This window comes from Cryptomeria japonica, chromosome 6 (genome assembly GCF_030272615.1).
Source record: "Cryptomeria japonica chromosome 6, Sugi_1.0, whole genome shotgun sequence".
In the NCBI taxonomy this organism is placed as follows: Eukaryota; Viridiplantae; Streptophyta; class Pinopsida; order Cupressales; family Cupressaceae; genus Cryptomeria; species Cryptomeria japonica.
In genome coordinates this window covers 406,497,840-406,519,360 of record NC_081410.1, presented here as the reverse complement: position 1 = coordinate 406,519,360, position 21,521 = coordinate 406,497,840, and the positions used below count along the sequence as shown (strand labels likewise).

The 21,521-nt window shown below is 37.1% G+C and overlaps 1 protein-coding gene across 1 annotated transcript in view; it reads right to left on the bottom strand.

The window, feature by feature from the left end:
• Positions 1-15,376, bottom strand: part of LOC131065850 (RCC1 domain-containing protein RUG3, mitochondrial) — a 56,626-nt gene extending 41,250 nt beyond the window's left edge. Inside the window, exons 1-2 of the mRNA XM_058000492.2 lie at positions 14,523-15,376; positions 1,008-1,147 (exon numbers count right to left, since the gene is read on the bottom strand). Coding sequence (XP_057856475.2) covers positions 1,008-1,147; positions 14,523-15,172 — 790 coding nt within the window. The 5' untranslated portion in view covers positions 15,173-15,376. The remainder of the gene's footprint in view (positions 1-1,007; positions 1,148-14,522) is intronic.
• Positions 15,377-21,521: the final 6,145 nt, after the last annotated feature.

The following is a 21,521-nucleotide window of genomic DNA, read 5'->3' as shown; positions in this document are numbered from 1 at the left end:
TTTTTGTTCAGCCAATAGCTCTTGCTCATTTGGAATCAATTTTTTTTATAGCAGAACCAGTGCTGTGAAAGGAGTATGTGCTACTGGTGTTGCTTTCACCTTGTTTCCTGCTTTTTCAAGATATATGTGAGTAGTAATGCTCATAGTATAGTGAGAGTGGATTTTTCTGAGTGTTGTATAAAGTTGAACAGATTAAAGGGTGATTACTGTCACATCTAAGGGAAGATGGCAGCAAGATTGTAAAGAACTATTGATTTTAATATCACTGCGAGCATCCTCTCGGCTGTATAATTTTTCTTTCATGGTGCTTTCTATGATTTGTGGTGTTTCTAGTGTCTTGTTGAGGAAGCAATTTCACTGCTGGAAAATACCTTGTGATTCAATTGGAAATCGAGTCGATGACTAGATATTTTACAATTTTTTAGATCTATAATGGGGCACTGTTGTCTTTTTCTTGATTTTATCTATCATAATAAAATCTTAAAGAAAATCATTTTTCAAATGAATTATGGACTGAGATCACAACTAAGCAATTGCATACATCAAATAAACACAAAATTCAAACTCTATATATATGTTATGACACAGAAAGGCCCCCGCAAGACCTAGATTGCATGGAAGAGAATCTCTAAAACCAACCCTTTGTGGAACTTTGCTGGTTCTACAAAATTATCACAGGAATATTTTCTTCTGTCAGTAATGCAAAGCTGTATCTTAGCAGCATTTTCACTTCTGCTCTAATGAAGAGTAAAAGATTCAGCAATTTGAATAGTATGGTTGATATGTACAAAGTATAAATTCAACATCATTTCAGACAATTTCTTGATTTTGAGAGAAGCTACTGAATGGATGTTTCAACTTTCAAGACAATATTTACAGTCCTGCTCTTCGGCCATTAATATTCCCATTTTATAAATTATGTGTCTCAATTTTACCAAGCACTACCCTGTATCGAGCCTACACAATCAGGCCAGGAAGAGAAAATTGAAGACTTCAGACAATCACACCTGACTCGGTAATGGCAGCTGTATGAACTCCGCTGGTTGCAAGATACAGAATCCTCCCATCCCACTGGTTTCTAACCTGTTTGGGTAAAAGCTCCCTGTGATGGACAGAGTGACCAAGTGCTCCAAAACCTCCATATCCCCTGCAAATCTTCAAATGAGAGGCAAGTCACAAAATTCACCTTGTGAGTCTTTCATGTGAGCTAACATTTCTTCTTATAATAATGATCAGAAGACTTAGTAATTTGAAAGCAAATACATGAATTGAAAACAAGATAAAGATAAAGCACAAACAAAGTACAACACATTAACCTATTTCAGTCTAGAAACTTGATTCCCGTGTAATAAAACTGTTCAACTTGATTTAGTATTTGAAAAGATATTCAATTATCAGTTTATGATCTTTTCTAATTGGTTGAAAAATGTCCCCAAAAATTGAAAACTAGTGAAAATTTGGTGACAATCATTACCACCTTGGCAAATCTATTTACCTTTTCTACAATGACTCATAAAAGCATGTAACATAATATCTCTAGGGATCTCATAGAATTCATATGAAAATGAGCCAGGTCAATCAAAGGAGATGGGCCATTAGCATATTTGAAAGGCAATGCTAACAAGCAGGTTTCGTTTATATAAAATGGTGAAACTCGTCAAATTCATTAACATCTTAAGCAATATACATTTATTTCAAAATTATTTCAAGGCAAGAAAAGATTAAAAGTATATAATATTGAAGACGATGCAATACACACACAATAAGTTCACCTAAAACTCTTCTTTCTCCTTAGATAGAGTTGAACTAGAGCGCACCCTAGCTGCACTTGATTTTCTCTTTTGATATATGAATGTGGTTGCTTATGAAACCAGCAGCATGACAGTAAGATTGAGATGATGAGTGATTAAATGGATTAAATAAAGATATGATAATGGAAGTTTAAATAAAAAATGCAGCAGTGTAACAATAGGATGGGAGAAAATTGATAGAAAATTCAGCAGTATAAGACTACAAAAAAATTCGCATGTTTATGAGCATCACTGGGTTGATTCAAGTCTTTCAAGAGCAAGGGATGTAGTATGGGAGAAGCCGGATGAGGGGTGGATCAAAGTAAATTTTGATGGATCATCAAAGGGCAACCCAGGACCCTCAGGTGTAGGATGTGTTGCCCAAGACTGGAAAGGTAATAGTCTTGCCATTGGTGCTCAAAAGCTGGATGATGGTACAAATAATGACACTGAAGCCAAGGCAATGTTGCTCGTCATAAACTTGGCAAGCAAATTGGCTATTGAGCAACTTCATCTCGAGGGTGATTTGCAAATAATTCCAAATGCAATCAAAACTGGAGGAGCTCGATCATGGAAAGTAAATAAAATAATCAACATTATTTGTGACAAATTAAGAACCTTCAAAAATTTCAAAATCTCTCATGTTTATAGAGAGGCCAATTCAGTTGCTAACATGCTCTCCAAATGGGCGGCGTCATTTAATCCGGGGAATGATGATATGCAAGTTGAAGACTTTTGAGGCATATATTGGGAGGAGTAATCAGTACGAATACCTGTTGGAGACATTGAGAGTCTGCTAAATTTATTGTGATGGGACAAACGAATTGTGCGTAGTGCGGATGCCATTTATGGGAGGTGATTTACAAGGAAAGAGATCATTTCTTCTTTGGTGAGGCGGTGACAAAGAATCATTGTTTTAAAGCTTCCGATTGATATCAGTGACTTCATACAGACCAAAGGAAATGGAAGCAAACTTTAGCCTCCAAACAAGAAAGCAACAAATGGCATTTTGGGCAGCAATTACAGATGGTCACCTAACGAAAATCTTTACCTTCGATGACCCTATGCTACTATGACCCTATGTTCTTCCAGTTGGTGAAAATGCTACTAGGAGATGAGTATATGAAGGCTGAATACAAATATAGAACAAATGCAGATGTTGTATCGATGTTCTTGGCTTGGTGCCTAGAGCTGGGCAGGAAGGACGATATGAGGAAAGTAATGGAAATGTGTCTGTGAGGTCACTAGTGTTGGGGTCTCAACGCCTTCATTGCTTTGTCGATTCCAAGGCATGGATTCATGGCGTGGGGTGGTGACTGGATGGATGCCCCAAATTTTAATCTACCACTATGCCCTTTCTTTTTCTGGCAAGCATCATCTAACAAGGAAGAGCAAAGGGAAGAGGCCTTGGTGAGGTGGCATTTACTGAAGGAATATGTGCAAGAATGGAACAAGGAGCTGCGGCAAGGGACATCAGAGGAAACGTTGAAGAAAAGGATACATCGGAGCTTCAAGAAGGAAGATTATTGGGAGGAACATCCGGAGAAGAAAGTGAAAAAATCTTGAATGTTAATATGTTCATTTTTTGTCAATATTTTGTATATCTGATAGATTCAACTATAATTGGATAGTGATATGTGCATGACTTTAATTTTGTAGCTGTCCGTGTAAGATGGACAAACAATATAAAGTTTGTATAGGAGGTGTTTTGTGTTTTTGGGGGGTATAGATAGGGAGCAAATCATTTGTGGAAAAGCCACTTTATCGAAGTTGTGAACTTTTATTTGATTATTAATATAAAAACTAATATTTCACCAATCAAAAAAAAACGCTAAAATGAAAGTGAATTACAAATGGGATGAGAAGCCACGAATTTATAGAATTTCCAAGAGGGAAATCAAAGGCCTAGATGGATTAATTGATGGAGGGCTACGATTGATTGGGGATTAGGGCTTGGATCAAAAGTTTTAGTCATGTGACAAGTGTCACATGAGAGATAAGGGATAGGTTTACGGTTTGATTAGAGCATATCTTTATGTAAATGGTTGAGATTTGGAGATGTAGTATGAAATGGATGGTTGAAATGCAAAGTTAATTTGACTTTTGTGGGTCTAGGTTCAATGAAACTAGACAAGCTCTTAGCTAAACATGTGACTCCCAATAATTAATCAAATAATAACAAAATTCTTCAATTAATTATAGGAGAAGGGTGATGTGGAAAATAAATTAATTAAATAAATAATAAATATTTAATTAAAGTGAAGGATAAAGGTGAAAGATAAATTAATTAAATAATAATAAATAATTATTTAATTAAAATTTTAGAACAAGGAGGATGTTTACCGCTACAACTAGTAAAGGCACTAAAATATATCTTCATTCACACATTCAATTATTACAAAGAAGAGACCAACGATGGTCGGCCAAGGATTACAATAGATCGACAATACCATGCCACTTCCTTGACAGTACACAACATATTTAAAGGACCTGACGGTTGCCGAGAGGTACACAAGCGTCAACCAACCGACACATAACTACCCGAGACTGACAATCCACTCAATACAATTAATTAATACCATGTCGGATAACAAATATTATCAAACATGACAATAGGCAATTTATGCCAACAACATCATCCCCCCCAAAAGAAAAAGTCATCTTCCAGGGTCCTGCCGCCAACACCAAATTGCAACCTTCAAAACCACACGGAACTCCATGGCGCACATGATTTCCGTGATTTTTTTAGATGCCAAAAACAATGTTGATGAAGCCAAAAAAGAGCTTTAACCAACATCAACAACATGTCGTGAAGAAACCACTTTGTTGTACGGAACAATGGTATTGAGAGGATTGTACCATATATGACACAATGAGAACTCCACACGCAGGCTAAGGTTGATGACGTACGGCTGATTGGTGTTCCCGTACGATGCGAAAGAAATGCTCTAGCCATATGGTGTCAACAATAGGCTTTGTTCGTACGAGATGAAGTATCCTCCGTATGGTGTGGGCAATATGATCTGTCCGTACGTGACGAAATTGACGTACGGCAATAACTCCTTGGAACTTCGAAATGTGCGTTGGCAGTAGGGAACGATGCACTAGGTGTCGTATGGAAGGAATGCACCTGTCATACCGTACGAGATGAATGAACTTGCCATGTCGTACGAAATGAGCTGAAAGCCATACAATACAAAGCGATGATCAATTGAAGGCAAGAATCTTGTTACGCCTAATAGGAATCTTCCCAAACTTACTGAGGTTGTCAAATCTATTTCAACCGTAGAAGCAAAAATCTAAAAAAGTTGTGCATATAAATGAATTGACCAATTAGCAATTTTTTCCTCCACAAAACAACTTTTTGATAAAATCATGAGTGACCTTTTTTTGTGGTGTTTTTCACAAACAATTGAAAAAAAAATGTGATTTACATACCCCTATCATGTGTAATCGCCAATTAATCTTTTTTTGCCATTTTTGACTGATTTTTTACTTCCATGGGCATTCTTTGGACATGATAGCATTTTCATTGCATTTTGTGATAAGGTTTTCCACATTATATGTTATGCAAAGAGAGAATGATGTTGACATGCATTTTGAGGTTTGTGATGTAGCAAAGGGGAGTGAGAGCATTGAATCACTTGTAGCAGCAGGGAGCCGCAGTAGAAGAAGAGACATGAAACTGGTCATTTGGAGGAGAATGTGCACTTGCAGCCACTAAAAAATTTTCCCTTGCAGTCAATCGCAAAGGAGCCACCACAGTGCAAGGGCACTTGCAACCACAAGACTGCAGCAAAGGCGAGTGTGAGCATGGACTCACTTCTAGCATCAAGAAGCCGCAATAGAAGAAGAGGTTACTCATACAAAATGGGAGGTTTGCCCAAGGAGCAATGGACACTTGTAGTAAAGGAGGTGAGGTGCCAATGGAGTGAGCGCACTTGTAGCAATAGGGAGGTTGTCAAGGTGATGAAGACATAAAAGTGGGATGATAGAGATGCAATTACATGTGCAACAAAGAAGCTCAATAGAGGTGCTCATGTGGTGAGTGAAAAGCCACAAGACCAATGAGGAAGGTCAGAACCATCTAATGGAGAGTATTGGGTTGCTGGTAGAGTGATTGTGTGGCAACTGAATTAGGAGAGGCTGTAAAGGTGAAGAGGTAGCTAAGTACATGTGTTGCTGACATGGACGTAGAAGGAATCCAAAGGTGCTACAAAAGAGTGTCTCGGTTGCATAGGTGTAAGTAGAACATATAGAGCAGGCTACATGGCCGAGAGGTGCATGGAGGGGTTGAGAAGTAGCTCAAGGTGCCACGTGAAGGTGGTCAAATAGGTGGAAGCAGTGAAGGAGGAACCACAATGGTGTAACAATGCCACAAACAACACGAGTGATGGCAATGGCACCGAGGGCCAATTTGGATGGCCATGTTTGAATGGTGAAATGGTTGTCAAGAGAAAATTTGAGGGCAAAGGAAGCCACAACAGCACAAGAACAAACCATTGGAGGGAGGATGGAAGAAGAAGATTCAAATGGGAGTTTTTGGAGGGAAAGTAATAGGGTACATAGGATGAAAAACACATATTTCAAACCTAGGATGAGCAATTGGCAACAATCAAGAAGAGGCCACAAAATGCATGCATTAATGGCATAGGATGGTATGTAGGCATCAAACGACCCACTAGAAACTATCGAGGGGTTGTTAGTACCTTATTAGCATTTATGAGGGGGCTTAGTGTGCACGAGAGAATGAACACAATAGATCCAAGGGAGATTCAGGGACGTAGGAAGAAATAATAGCAAGGTGTTTTGGCACTCAAGGAAGACAAGGTTGGTGAGTTTGAATGCCCAAGAATTTGGCAAGATTCAAGAAGGCACATGGACAAAGAGGAAGGTTGGAGAGAGCTGCACGAGAATTTAAGAGATGGCAAAGATCTGAACCAAGAAAGGTTGGATTGGCAAAAGACACAGAGAGAGAACCAAACACAAGAGACAAAGTTGTGAGAGCTCAAAGGTGCAAACAAAGACGGTCAAGTAAAGTTAAAGCAAGGAGAGAATGCTCATGAGGAGCTAAACAAAGGTGTCAAAATAGATGAGAGGCGATGAATTGGCTAGAGAAAGCACGAGACCATGCATGAGACCAAGTTGGCAAATGGCAAGAGAAGATGAAGTTGCATGCGAGCAGCATGTGAATCAGTGGTTACATGTGGGCAGCAATGTCATGTAAGTAAGAAGAGAGTGAATACAAAGACACAAAGAGAGAGGGCTAAATGTGTAAGTGTATAGCCAAGGAGCTATATAAATGTTTGTGTGTAAGAGTGCGAGTATGGGAAGCACGTCCCTACATGTAAAGAAGAAAGATAAATTATAATAAAATGAGTCCTTTCATTTTTTCTATTCAATGGTGTCCACTGAGTGCTTTGGGTGTATGTCAAGTAGGTCTCCACTATTGTGTGTGTGTTTGCTATAGGGAGGTGGTAGTCTTTAGGTGTAGGCTACCAAAGGTTGTGAGTTGTTGTAGGTAACCTCCAAGCAAAGGGAAACCTTCATTTGCTTACACCTAGCTACACATGAGGTTCACAGGCAGCTGCAACTGGAGTGTGCGCGGCTTGCATCAATTTGTTTCTTTGCTTTCACATAAAGCATCCAATCCAAACAAAAATGGGTTGATTATCCCACCTCTTGCTAAGAGTGTCACAAGAAAAATATTCAAACTTCTCAATCTATCTAAAGATGCAAAGCTTTTCATTATTTTCCATAAAGAAATCACCTACCATTTCATATTTTCACAATAATGGCAGAATTTTATGAGTTGTATTTGTTGATAAATTGTACTTGTTTTAGAAAAACCAATGTATGCTCAGAAAAACCATGCCTTTCAATTAGGGTACTTAGCTCAATAACAAAGAATAAAGAATGAATGTCTTCAAAGAAGATTCTTCTATCAAATCAATGTATGCTAAAAATATTATGCCTCTATCAATGAAATGTGATGGTGTCTATGTTGGATCTATGCTCTAACAAAGGACAAGTTTATGGATCTAGGATGAAGTTGCAGTCCTGTTGGCTGCGGAGGAGGGTAAAAAAATGACTTGAGATAACCTCCACAAATTTGAAATGATAGAATCTAGAGTTCGCGTATCCAGCCCTCCTTCTAGTGCCAATTTTGTTGACATGTTTTTTATGACAGCGTCCAACACAGAATAAAGCTGCCTAACAGTCACTTCACTCCCACTTGATCAAAGTACAATTGAGTCCTAAGATTGCAGGAAGTTCAGAGAATCAACTCCAAGGTTCTGGTTATGCAGTGGACGTGACTCAATTGGCTTGATGCGATATGTTGGTAATCCTAGGGGACTTACGTTTGAATCATTCTTTCACTTCTTTGCTGTGGCTGGAACTTCATCATCGGATATGGCAATTTTGTGATGATTCTGCTTTAAATGAATTGAACTGGAATGGACTGAAATTAAAGGGGAAAGAGTTTAGAAGGATCTAAATCTACTCCTAAGGGCAATGATATCAATGGATAATGCTTTAGTGGACAAATTCCAAATAAACCAAGATCTGCTTTGCCAAGATTAACTACAACTCCACAAGAACCGGTGCAATCTTCTGAGGATGTTGAAGGATTTTCATATTGAGAAAGTGCATTTGAATACCCAACACAGTGCAATCCAAACGACTATTCACAATCGAACTTAGCACAAATTTGGGGGTTCGAGCTAACTTTACATTGCAACTTATAATCAACAAGATGCAAAAAGTATGAACCATGGAAATTTATCAAACACCATCACATTCTCCATTGAAATCAAAGCACTACTCTACTTCTACTCTAAGTGAGGAAGGTGAAACCATGCAAGTTTTGAAAAATAACTTAAGTGGACACCATCAAAGAACAATGTTTCACTGTTTTTATTTCAAAAACTTATCGCAACAATTTCATACAAATCTCCCCTACTTTACAAATGATGGGGTCACCCCTTTATATAGGCTTCAAGCCTTGGCTACATGCAAAACCCTAATTAGGGTTTGCCCTAAAAGATTCCCACACAAGATGCAACAAGGTGGGAATCTTCATTAAGTGCCTATATACAATTAATTCCTACATGCTCAAAATGGCGTCCATTTGTGCATTAAATCATTTTCCATCAAATCTGCCCAATACATCATAAATGCAATAAATATTCCATCATGCAATAAATCACCCATGATGCCATAAATGTACCATCATCTCCTGAACGCGATGGCTACATGCAAAAAAAGATGCTCCATTATTTCGCCCTGCACTAAATTGGTCGCCACTTGGTCAAATGCCCACCAACAGTAAATGTGCCATCATGCCTCCATGCATTCAATAGATTCTCACCATGCAAGTGGACCCCGCCGTTGTCGTTGAGTTTCAAAATGGAAGCTTCCATTAATTCCTTGAGTCATACGTCATAACTTGGAATATTCCTTCTTTTCATGTCACCAACTCGCCAATCTTTCCACTTTGAAAGAAACCCTTGGAGAGAGAAAATTTAATCGGAGAAGAATTTTCTCGAGTTTTTGAATTTGCCTTGTCTTGGAAGAGATTTTTTATCAATTTTCCACATTTCCTATTTTTTAGGAAATTTTTCAAATTAGGGTTCCAAGATCCAGGAGAGAGAAAATTCTCCTACGAATCCAAATATATCATCATTTTGAAATTCGAATGATTTTTTATGCTTGAAAATGGATTTTTCAAAAATTTTCTTGGGGGGAATTTTTTTTTTGTTCTGTTCATCCTTGATTCCCTCCTTGCCTTGGAATTTTCATCTTCAATTCATCCTGGGCATGGAATTCAGTGTATGAATGAATTTTCCACTTGGAAGGAAATTCCTTCCCTTCTTCATTTTGGCGCTTCCACAACCATCTTGGGGCTAATTCCTCATCATGGAGGAATTTTATGTTTTTGCTATCCTTCCCTAGCACCTTGGTTTTAGCGCCCATTTCTCAACTTGGGCGCTAGATTGGCTAGTGTGGAGGAATTTTCAACTTTGAACGCTTTTCCTTGACCTCCCCCTTCCAACGCTCCATGCCTGACTTGGGCACGATTTCATGCTTGTGGAGGAATGCTATGCCTTGGAGTAAATTCCACTCTACCCCAGTTTGAGCACTCATCTCATGCCTTGGGTGCCAAAACACCATGGTGGAGGAAAATGTCCTTGACTTGTCTCTTCCATGACCCTCCTTGTCTAACGCTCTTACCTAGCTTTGGGCGCCAAATGCTCATCAGGAATTCCTCCACACATCCTTTCTAGCGCCCACACTTGCATTTGGGCGGAGATTTCACTAGGTGAAGGAAATTTGGGGGTTGGAAGAAATTCCTCCATCACCCCACTTTAGCGCTCATGCTCTTTCTTGGGCGCCAATTTCACCATGCCATGGAATTTAGCTTGTTCCTGACTATGTTCGCCTACTTTTGCCTTGGGATGCCATGCTTGAAGTTGAAGTGGATTTCCTTGCTGGACTTAGAGGATTTTCAATGCCTTCCACTTCTGGAATGGGTGTCCATACTTAGCCATTTTTTTCACTCAGAAGCTTGCTTTTTCGAATTTTCCAGATTTAGAAGTGTTCAAGAATGCTCAGTCTTCAGTGTCTCCCTGTGAAGAGGCTGCCAAGATAGACTTTCCAAAAATAGCAAGTGTTTCAAAATGTTAGGATTAGGGCAAAATAGGACACAAAGATACTTACTAAAAATAGAAACTTACTAAAATTAGAAACTGCTAAAAATAGTAAGTTTGATTTTTGGCAAAATTAGACCAATCTGGGAGGCAATGAAATCCCTAAAAAATAGGAACTTTCTAAAAATTGAAAGTTGCTCATAATTCGCTCGAATTTCATGGGTAGGTTCCTTAGAGGGTACTGATTCCAATGCGATGTTCAGTTTTCCCTAAACCCTAAAGGAAAGGGTAGGTTCCTTAGAGGATCCTGATTCCAACACGATGTTCAGTTTTCCCTAAACCCTAAAGGAAAGGCCTCAAATCCAAGTCTGAAGGATGAAACCCTAAAACAGACAAAACAAGCTCCAGACTTAGCCAAATTTGCTCAAACGAGCTGCAGGCTTGATCAAACTGACCCCCAAATACTTGCAAAATGAGGAGACTGACGAGACTGTCGCGAAAAGACCCAACAAACAAAAGCCAAACAACCAAGAGGGCCTAAAAAGTAGGGGGGCCCAATTTGCAATGGGGCGATGTGTGAAAACGTCACAACAAGTCCCTAATCAGGGTTGAAGACACAGTCATGTATTAGTCTTTTAGGTTTGAATTCATCCCTACACAATGATATTATACTTTTTTGTTTATGGATCCAAGATGAAGTTGCAGTCCCTAATCAGGGTTGAAGACACGGTCATGTATCAGTCTTTTAGGTTTGAATTCATCCCTACACACAATGATATTATACTTTTTTGCTTGCTTGATGGATATGTGTGCTCTGTTCTTTCATAAGATTTGGGGACTGGTAGTATTTAGAATACTTTAAAAGCGTTGTTGATTTATCACAACAAATAAAGTTCAAATCAAATTGCTACTGCATGGGTTGATGGTTCTACACCAGCCTTTGCATATAGTCAAAACAGAATTGGACTTTTGTACCATCAATATTACAACAAAAACTGTTAATGGAAAATCAATGGCACATGCATGGCTTCTAGGCTAAGAACATTATGAAAAATTCAATTATCAAAATAAATAATGTGATTTAAGTCAAGGGACATGGCTGTACATGAGCATTTAAGAAAACTAATAATCTTATTAATCCCACAATCAATACTTTCAGATGAAGTCATGCGTAATGGGTGAAAACTTGTCAGATTCCATGGTTCCCATTTCAAACACAATTTCTTTGTGAGTGTTATTAGTGTTAATCCCTCTGCTGAAAATGAATATTTGTGACTGTTGTTTATGTTAATCCCTCTTATGCTCAATCCACTGAAATATCAAAATGTTAATACTTGAACTATCAAATAACTAGACTAGCAATTGTTTAAAAATTAACATTGTACATGCTTGACTCATATGAAAAAATCAGGTACCTTTGAGGTAGACAAATCAATTGACCTTGATGAGATCAATCCAGATTTTGAGCAGATTGCAAATGATGTCCTTCTTGATCCTAACTATTTTGATATCCTAAGGGAGGTCAACATTGATATTAATGTGGCTGAACAACTTGAGAATTTCTGACCCAAGAACTTCATCATTAGGACCTGCAGCCCTTAGTGTAGCTCTCTTCATAATAGTAAAACTCATCGGCTGTCAGATTTTTTGGAACTTTGTACTTAGTTTGTAGGTTGACGTTATATGAAGTAGATTATAATTGAAAATTTAAAACTACTAGAATCTTAACATTCATGCACTGTGTGATACAACATAATCAATGATATGAACATAAATGAACAAATCTACATTCCATAACTCATTGGCTAAACTCTCATTTTTATTTGCCCTATATTGCTATGCTAACAAAATGAGTTAAAATTTTAAAAACAAAAGATTTTTCTCTTTTTCTTTTTAACATTTTTCTACATATTTTGAAAATTGAACTAAACCCTGATTTATTTTGAAAATAAGCTTAATCTTTTAGTTTTCCAATTTTTACCCCATGAGGCTATGATTTCAGCTCCTTATATTTTTAGTTTTAATGCTGTAAGTGCAGTAAACTGTGATATTTCTAAAATACCTATTAAACTTTCATTTTCTGTTTTGTGGCCTTAGTGGGAACTATTTACATCCCATCTGCACAAATGGGTTATTAAGCTTAAGGCTGCAGTCTGGCTTTGAAAATTTTCACGATAAAAGATAATTAATGTCTTATACCTTTTACAAAATAACAAACAAAGAAACACATAAAAGATGCAACATCTCATAATCTGATAGTCACATTCATCAGAAATGATAGTAGCTTGGTGGATGACTTGTACATCATTGGTCAATTAGAATTTGAAGCTTTGAAAAACAGAAAAAGGCAATTTTAAAAACCGATCAATAAAAAATGTCCACAATAAGTTATTCATATACAATTTCCTTTTATATATTTTTTTAATAATCTTTTATAAAAATTAAAGCTTGAAAAGAAAAAAACAACATTGTTGAAGGGCTCTTTTTAAAATCTACCCCATTTAAATCTATTCCTAAAACATGGTCAAACTTTGTAACGTTATGTGTGAGAAAGAATAAATTTTATTAAACTTCATCTACCATCAAGAAAAATCCTTAGAACCTCGAAAACCATTACATGTTAATAACAAAAGCAGTTCCATATGATTAGAGCATCTTTAATCGTAGTCACATAAAATACAACATAAGAACTCTACAAAGAGTGCCTACAAGCAAATATGCAAATAGTGAGACTCAAAGTCCACATACATTAGAGAAAAAAATAAAGAGAAAGGTGCCTGACAGAGATAAATGTACAATTATTTATCAAAATCAACTATGGTGCCTAAAGGACTCCTCTAATGCAGCTGGTCTGTGCTCTGGTTTGCATATTCATATGAACTCTTTGAACTTCTGCCTCTAAAATAGAAAATTCATGCAAATTTATGTTACATAATAATCTATGCATTTGATGACAGTGATCATGCATTCCAACCATATGACTTTTAAGTATTTTAATTCCCCTTTGCCAATCAACTTGGATCTACATTATTTATACGGACAATATTTATAGGCTTTTATTGAAGGTTAGGGTAACCTTGGAAAAATCCCCCTTCCTGCTGCAGCTGGTTGCCTAGGAGGTGTTGTTGTGGGATGGTTTGTCTGACACTCCCTCTTCCAGTCAGTTTGTTGTAAAGGTTTAGGGTCCTTTTGAAAACTCTTGAAGGTTTTAGGGTCCTTTTAAAAACCCTTGAAGGTTGTGGGTCCTTTTGAAAACCCATGTTTTTTGGGAGTTGTTCTGCTGTGTGTGGCCGGATGCCTTCCTTCTTTGTACAAGGGTTCAGGGCCCTTTCAAAATCCTGCTTCTTTTCTTTGTATCGGGTCAGGACCCTTTCCCTGCTTACTTAATCAAAAACAAATAATTGACACGGATGATTGTCAACCACATTTTCTTGTTAATCTTGTTAAAACCACAACTTACAACATACAAATATAAATGATTGTTCGTTGATTAAAAATATACTGTTTCAAGCTTTCCTACAGCTACAGGACAAACAAAAAAGCACGAATTTCAAAATGGTAAAAACGATGTGATATTCAATTGAGCACAAACAAAATACAAAAAATCCCTTCATCAGCATACCCCAAATAACCAGAACATATTTGCATTCTGTCCAATAAACCTTTAAACATGGTTCATATTTAAATCAAAGAAAAAAAAACATGTTTTCAGTTTGGTTAATCTGAATATAATTCTACACATTGTAGAGTTGTGAGATGGGGCACTTAATGTGATAAGACCTTCATTTGAACCCCGTATGTTGTCATCAGGTGCATGTGTGAATATATTAAACAGACCAGTTTTGGCCTGGACCGTCTAATGGGCTGCTCAAGTTCCAAAATTTGACCTAAATAATGTTAAAATCAATCACCGTCATTTAAACTGTAGTCAGTGAATTGACAGGTTCAAGTTCAGTACTAAGCTTAGTCATTTAAGGTAAAAAGAGAGATTAAAATTAGCCCCACAATAATCAAGCAATAGAATAAATGAACTGAAGAAACAGAGAAAAATACTGCTCAAAGATCAAACGAATATACTGACCAAGTGAAGAGCTCTCCCTTGTCAGTAAGTGCCGTAGAATGAAGACCACCGAGTGCAACACTTCGAATGCGCTCTAAATTTGGATTGAGTGTAGGCCGATACTTGGTGTCCTCTGTACCTAGGCCAAGCCTACCTCCATCTCCCTTTCCCCAAACATATAGTTTACCATCCACAAGCAGTGCAGAGTGGAACAATCCACATGAGATACCCAATTCTACAACATCAGAGCTTGTTCTTAATGATGTTGATGATGACGAAGGTGATGATAATGGTGGTGGTGGAGGTGGTAATAGTGTTTTATTGCTACTGTCCCTTGTATTTTCTGGAACGAGGAGGCCTTGCATGGGAGCAAGCCTAAAATTTGAAGGCATATCCATGGAGAGAACCCTACAGGGATAGAGCCGGGTCTCTTCAACACCACCACCAAGCTGCCCTGAGCTTCCTCTTCCCCACGAAAGAAGCTCAACTAATGTTCTAGGACCCTCTTCATCCCTACCAATAGTCCATACTTCGTCTAATACATTGTCTCCTTTCTGGCTGAATTTCCTGTTAGAAACATAATGTATTAAAGACAACCCACTTGTTTGAGTAGACCCCTGTGACCGAAACAGGCTAGTGCCGTAACACCCAATGCTCTTCCATTTATTCATTTGATCAGCTACTATGATTGAATGTTTTCAGACATTGATTAAAATGTGAAAAAATAAATGCATTGAATCTTGTTTATGTATCAGAATATGTATCCCTAAAACTAGAACAGAAAGATTACATAGCATAGTGAGGACATCAAGAAATGCTGTGAGAGAAATATCTCTATTTCTGGAATGCAGCCTGGTTGTTGTCAGTCGCATACATAACGGAAAAACGAGCACTATTTCCCACAAGTAAAAAAAACATCGGGAGGTTGTTTTGCGTTCAGAACGCAACGATTTTTAATAAGGGGGGTAAAATTGTGCCTAAACTCTATTTTATTTTTATAGTTAAATTATATTAAAATTAAAATCTTTCTATTAATGGGGTAGTTAAAAAATATATTGGGACATTGCTTTATCTTGAAAAACAAAATCAAGGGTTTTTTAAATTAAATTTTGATGGAATGTTAAAAAAGGAATTTAGATTGGTTATTGGTGGAGTTTAAATTCATTAAAAGGTGATTATTTTTTCCAATCTAATTAGAGGTTGAGTGTCTATTTGAGAGTATCAAGATTGCAATCTTGTTGGGCTACACTAAGTTGATCATTGAAGATAAAAATATTATGATAATAACATTAGAGCTATACATTCAAAATATTACTAAACTCTATATTATGTTTAGATTGTATGGAAATTAAAATCTTCCCCCATGAGGACCTTAGCTTGATTGGCTTTAGCTTGATTGGCTTTAGCTTGATTGGCTAAAGCATCTTGTTTCGAACAAGAGGTCACAAGGTCTAGTATCCCTCTTGTCCATATGGTATCGAATTATGTGTTGCTCTAGCATCTTTGCTAACATGAAAAAAGTTTATTAGTATTAGAGTTTTAATTCAATTTCTTTTGAGACAATTTATTAAAGGGTGATTCTTCTCTTTGGGTTCCAAATCTAATAATGAAGCATAAGATCAACCTTTACTTGAGAATATTAAGATTGTAACTATACTAGGCTATAAGATGTTGATCATTTAAGGCAACGCATAGAGGGATATTGCAAGTTTGAGAAATGATGTCATTTTCTAGAGGCTTGCCTTCTTTGTAACTATTTCAAGGCAGATGTCATCCTTCAATGCTATAGAAAGTGCAATAAAGCAACCATCCTTTTAGCTAGTGTGAATGTTGATCAACTCCATTTTCAACTAGTATGAGAATGGAAGATTCCTCATCCCTTCTCTATATGGATTATCCCTCTCATATAGAAGAGTGTATTCCTAAGTATAATTCCCATACGAGGGGGAATTTAAACATTTGTACATGTTGACAAAGGAGAATTATTAAGTTTGAGTTTGGGTATTTTTTATTTACATGCAAATGTAATCATTCTACATTATGGATGGATAGTCCCTACATGTATTTATTTATCTTGGTTGATGTTGAATCATATTGCCATAATTTCCTTTTCTGGATTGATGTGTGCAAGACATGTATATGAAGGTAGGGAAAGGCATTCTCTCATATTTGTTTGCTTTGTAGGTTTTGTTTGTTAATTATATTTTGAATGTTTTGTTTACATTCTCCCATATTTTGAATGTCATTTTTGATAAAAAAGGTGTGTAGCATCATAATTTTAGATGTAGAAACCATCAAGTTTGTCGAGTTGATTCTTAAATATATAAATTAGGTAATATGGAGTCTCATCAAACAAGGGCCTCCATTTTGTTGATCTCAAGGTCAAATTAGATTCTCGTGCTCTTAATTTGGAGATTAAGGAGTGGCTTCAAGTAGAATTAAAAAATAAACAAAAATTATGATCTAGTATGCTCGCACAAAGGAATGCCTTTCATAGATGTTGATTACACCCTTGCTAGAGGACCAATTGAGGAAATTTTTATTTTGTGCAAGGAGATGGGAGTAATGTGTTTATTAAAAGGGAACGCCTCTTATAAATATTTGGCTTTAATTGATGGATTATGGGTTATTTGGAGGTGTTCATCTTGTTCCTTCATGGAATTTTTGTTAGAATCAAGGTGCTTTTCATTATCGAATGAATCCTTTCTTTTTACTTTTTCATGGTCTACAATTATCGCAATACAGTTTTCACTAGAAGACCTTTTATTTATTTTTATATTTTTGTGGCTGAAAGACTTGACACCCTCTCCAAAATAAGCGTCGTTGTTAAGTTCTATGATGAATCCTGTTGTATGGTTCCCGATAGGAAGATCATATAGAAGTTCAAGGTAATTGGTAATAGCCTCGTCATTTTGGAATGTGTCTAATTGTGAAGGCCCTTGTTGGTCCCAGCCTATGAGTTGGGGTGAACAAGTGGAAGGTCATCGGTTTAGTAAAATTCAAAGGCTATGGTGCTAAAGACACATGAGTCTTCAAAGGTTTCAATGACATTATCAAGGTCATTATTGGTACTCTCCTCATCATCTTCGATTGTGGGATAAGTTTGGTAGACATTATGAGAGGCACACTTAGTAATAGGAGTCATCGACTCTCAAGGTTTAGACCCTAAGCTTTGAGACATAGAGGATTCGAGATCCCAAAATTTTTTAATCCATGCTTTATCGTTCATATGTTTGGTCTCACAAGGAGGAATGAGATTATCTCTTGGAGATGAATCAGATTCTTTAAAAAAAAAATTCAATTCCTAATCACTAGAAGTATAAAAGTCCCACTCCCGTTCATTTGAGTCTGTTGCTGGACAATATTCTTGAGATTGTTCGCCATCATCAATAGTATCAACTACAGAACTGGATTGACCCATTTGCAATGCTACTTGTGTGAGGGGTTTAGTATCAAGACCATGCAATCTCAAAGGTGTGAACCCCAATCCTTTGGCTATTTACTTCTTAGGTAGTAACTCGCATTGAATGGATTATAAGATTTCTTATTTTTGCAAGCCAATGGGACCTTTTCCATCATATCTCATTTGTTGTAAGAATTTGAAGCCTTTGCCATAGTTCTCAACAGGTTTTCTGACATCATGTTTCTCTTGATTTGATTGTGCCTCTATATCTTTGTACAACATTTTAAAGAGGTCTTCATCTTTCATCTCACCACATTCAGTAAAGGTGGTAGTATATCTTTTTTGTAGCTTTTGACACATGTTGTGATGATTGTGGTCTACCATAAGTCTTAAGGGAATCCATAAGTTGTCCAATATACATGGAGTGTTGTAGACTACACTCTCTCATTCCTTTCTCCTTGATGTTACCCTTAATATTGGGTTATTTAGATGTGGAAGGTTTTAATGACTGAAGATTGGCGTAGCATGATGAGGAGGTGGCTTCTCTATTGATGGGAACAGTGGATTCGAGCTTTGGTCAAATATTGTTGCAATAAAGGTACAACTTTCAATCGCCTGGGATAGTAATCTCCACTCCATTATATGGGAATTTGATGCATTGATGGTAGGTGGAGGGAATAGCTTGCATGTCATAGATCCATGGTCGGCCTAGGAGGAGATTATAAGTAAGATCAAGGTCTAAGACTTGGCAGACCACATCCTTAACTACTAGCCCAACTCTAACTGGCAATATGACTAATCCTTTAGATGATTGTTCTTCTTTGTCATAGGATTTTATTGTTATTTTATTCTTTGCATCAATAACCCCTTCAAAGAACCCTAATGTGGTAACCACTTTCAAGATAGAAATATTTAGACATGCTCCTCCATCTATAAAGACTCATTTTGTTTAATGTTTTTGAATGAAACCTTTGATATGGTGAGGTGCATTATGGGGATTTTGAGGAGATGTATCGTCTTGCTTAGTAAATGCGAGGTAGTGTAGCAAGGAAAGGTTGTTGCAAATGTGAAGATGTTTGATGTGTCAGTATGGTTGTCATTGATGTCAACGTATTGATTATGTGTTTCAATGTTTGGTTTTGCTCCTCATTGTTGATATGTTGAAAATGTGTTCATGATAGGTTGATATGTTGGTGGATATTACCTTGAGATATTTCTCTCATTTTTTGTAGGTTCTGAAATTGTCCTCTCGAAGTCTATGCAGTAATGATGTTTTCTAGTTGAAGTATGCAATGCTTTGCATTCCTCTGCATTTCCAGTTTTGTTGATGAGATTTTAGATTTATATTATTCATGTGCGTGTCCTTGTTATTTTGATTTGACACATGTTGAAGTGCTCCGGAGTTGTAGTTTTGGATTTGATCAATTCGAGTCTGATTAACCCCAAATGTTCTATCTTTTTCTCTGGTTGACCGGATGAAGAATCTTCTATCTTCTTCTCTTGTTATGGTTCCTTGGTCTCCCCTAGACTAATATCGGTTGTTCCTATTTCCTTCAACTCTTCATTCTTCTTTTTTTCTTCCTTCTTTTCTTGTCCCTTCTCCTCTGTTCCATCAACAAATGGTATTGATGAGTCTATCATCTTGGAGTTTTCTTCCTCTGCACCTTTTTCTGGCAAATGAGGTTTGTTTCCAGTAGAGTATGTTGTGGGAATATTTATCGTCACCGAATGCCTTTGAGGTTTTTCCTCATAAGGGATGTCCTCAATTCTAACTTCATCATCTTTGGGATGCTTGGTTTGATCGGTTCCTTTTGTCTGTGTATCATCAATATCAATAGTTTCAACGGTTGATTTTTGCTCAACTAATGGCTCTGCATCCTTTGTCAGATTAGGAATATTTGACACAACATCACTTACGATATCTTCAACTGAAAATTAATCAAACTCGTCAATGGTGTCCTTGTCTTTTCCTTTGCTCTTTTCTTGAGTAGTTGTATCTTGTCCTTGTTTCACTTCTTTTTCTATTTCCTCCCCAACCTCCTTTGTTGTCTCAAAATTATTTTCCACATGTCAACACCCTCATCATGCACACCTTTAATGTCTCTTGTGGCCACTCTCCCTATTTTGTTCCTTATTTTGAAACATTGTACACATGCTTCAACCACTAAAGTTGCTTGATTGTAATCCAATTCATTTTGTACTTCCATGAGTTCCTTTATTTTGTGTCCCTTCTCAATTGCCAAGGCAGTTTTCCATCTCCCTTCAATGAGATTTTATAAATCTGATGAAATTAATCCATGTAGTTCACCAGGGGTTATGCACAAATTATGTAAGTTCCAAATGAGTGCATCTTCAATTTGTCTTTGGTCTTCCTTGTTGCGGAGGGGGTACTTTCTCCCAACACTGGCTAAACCTCCATATTCTTTGATACCATGGACCAATTCATCAACAGTTGGAGCTACATTCCTATCACTTCTTCTAACCTCTTTAATTACCACATCAGATTGCGTGTCAGGGTTATCATCCTCCTTTTTATCTTTCTTGGGCTTCTTCTTAGCCTTTGTGTCAATTGAACTTTCACTCTTTTTCTTTCTTGAATATGTGACTCCTACCGGTCCACTTCTACCTTGGGAGGATGTAGGAGCATCTGAGTCCTTTTCTTTCATATATGTTGTCGGTTTGTTGGATGTAGCACCCTTGGATCTTATCTTGGACATTTTCTTCTTTTCATCTGTTTGCTCTTCATTTTTACTTGATTTTACCCATGTTTTCTCACTTGTATCTGTGCAAGCAGTGGCACCGGATGCTTTACCTCCATATTTATTGTCTAAGGTGTCAATCATTTTCCTAACTTTCTTTTGAATGATATACTCTTTGAGTTCCTTCTTAATTTTGGAGCTTGCCTCCTCATAAGTTCCAAATCTCTTAGCTTTTATGTCTACCGGTTTAGACACTAACATGTTTGCATATATTTTGGCAATGTCTACCCCGATCTCATAACCCATAGTGAGTGCCCAGAAAGTTATAGGCTCAACCACTTGAATGATGCAAGAATCAGTATCAACAAGAAAGCAAATAGTGTCCTTATATTTTTTAATTATACCGGTCGGGATTATTTCTCTTTGATGCATTCTAGTTTTGAATTCTTTAAAGTAACCCCACATTGTCTCTCCAAACTTATCACATAAGTCTCTAATCATTTCACCTATCTAAACTGTGATAGGTTTATCTGTAGACCACACTACATTGCCCTTACCGGGAAATAAATTTTAAACATAGAAGAAGATACATACTAGTATTGAACCATACTTGAATGATTGCTATTTGTCCTTCTTAATTCGGTCCATGTTCACCAAGTGACTCCTTATCATCTCACAAATGTCGTATTTTGCATCCTCTTTGATGATCCGGTGAGATGCATGGATAGCACCGCTCGATACATTGTTCATGCAGCTTGATTGTTACACTCTATAAGCTAATACTGCAGATGCAAAAGTTACTTTTGCATCCTCAATGTGAGTGACTGTCATTTCTCTCTTGTCATATCGGGATTGAGTCAACCAAGTGACCTCATTGGATGATATTGTCCTTAGGATTAGTGCTTCGCCTGTTTTGCT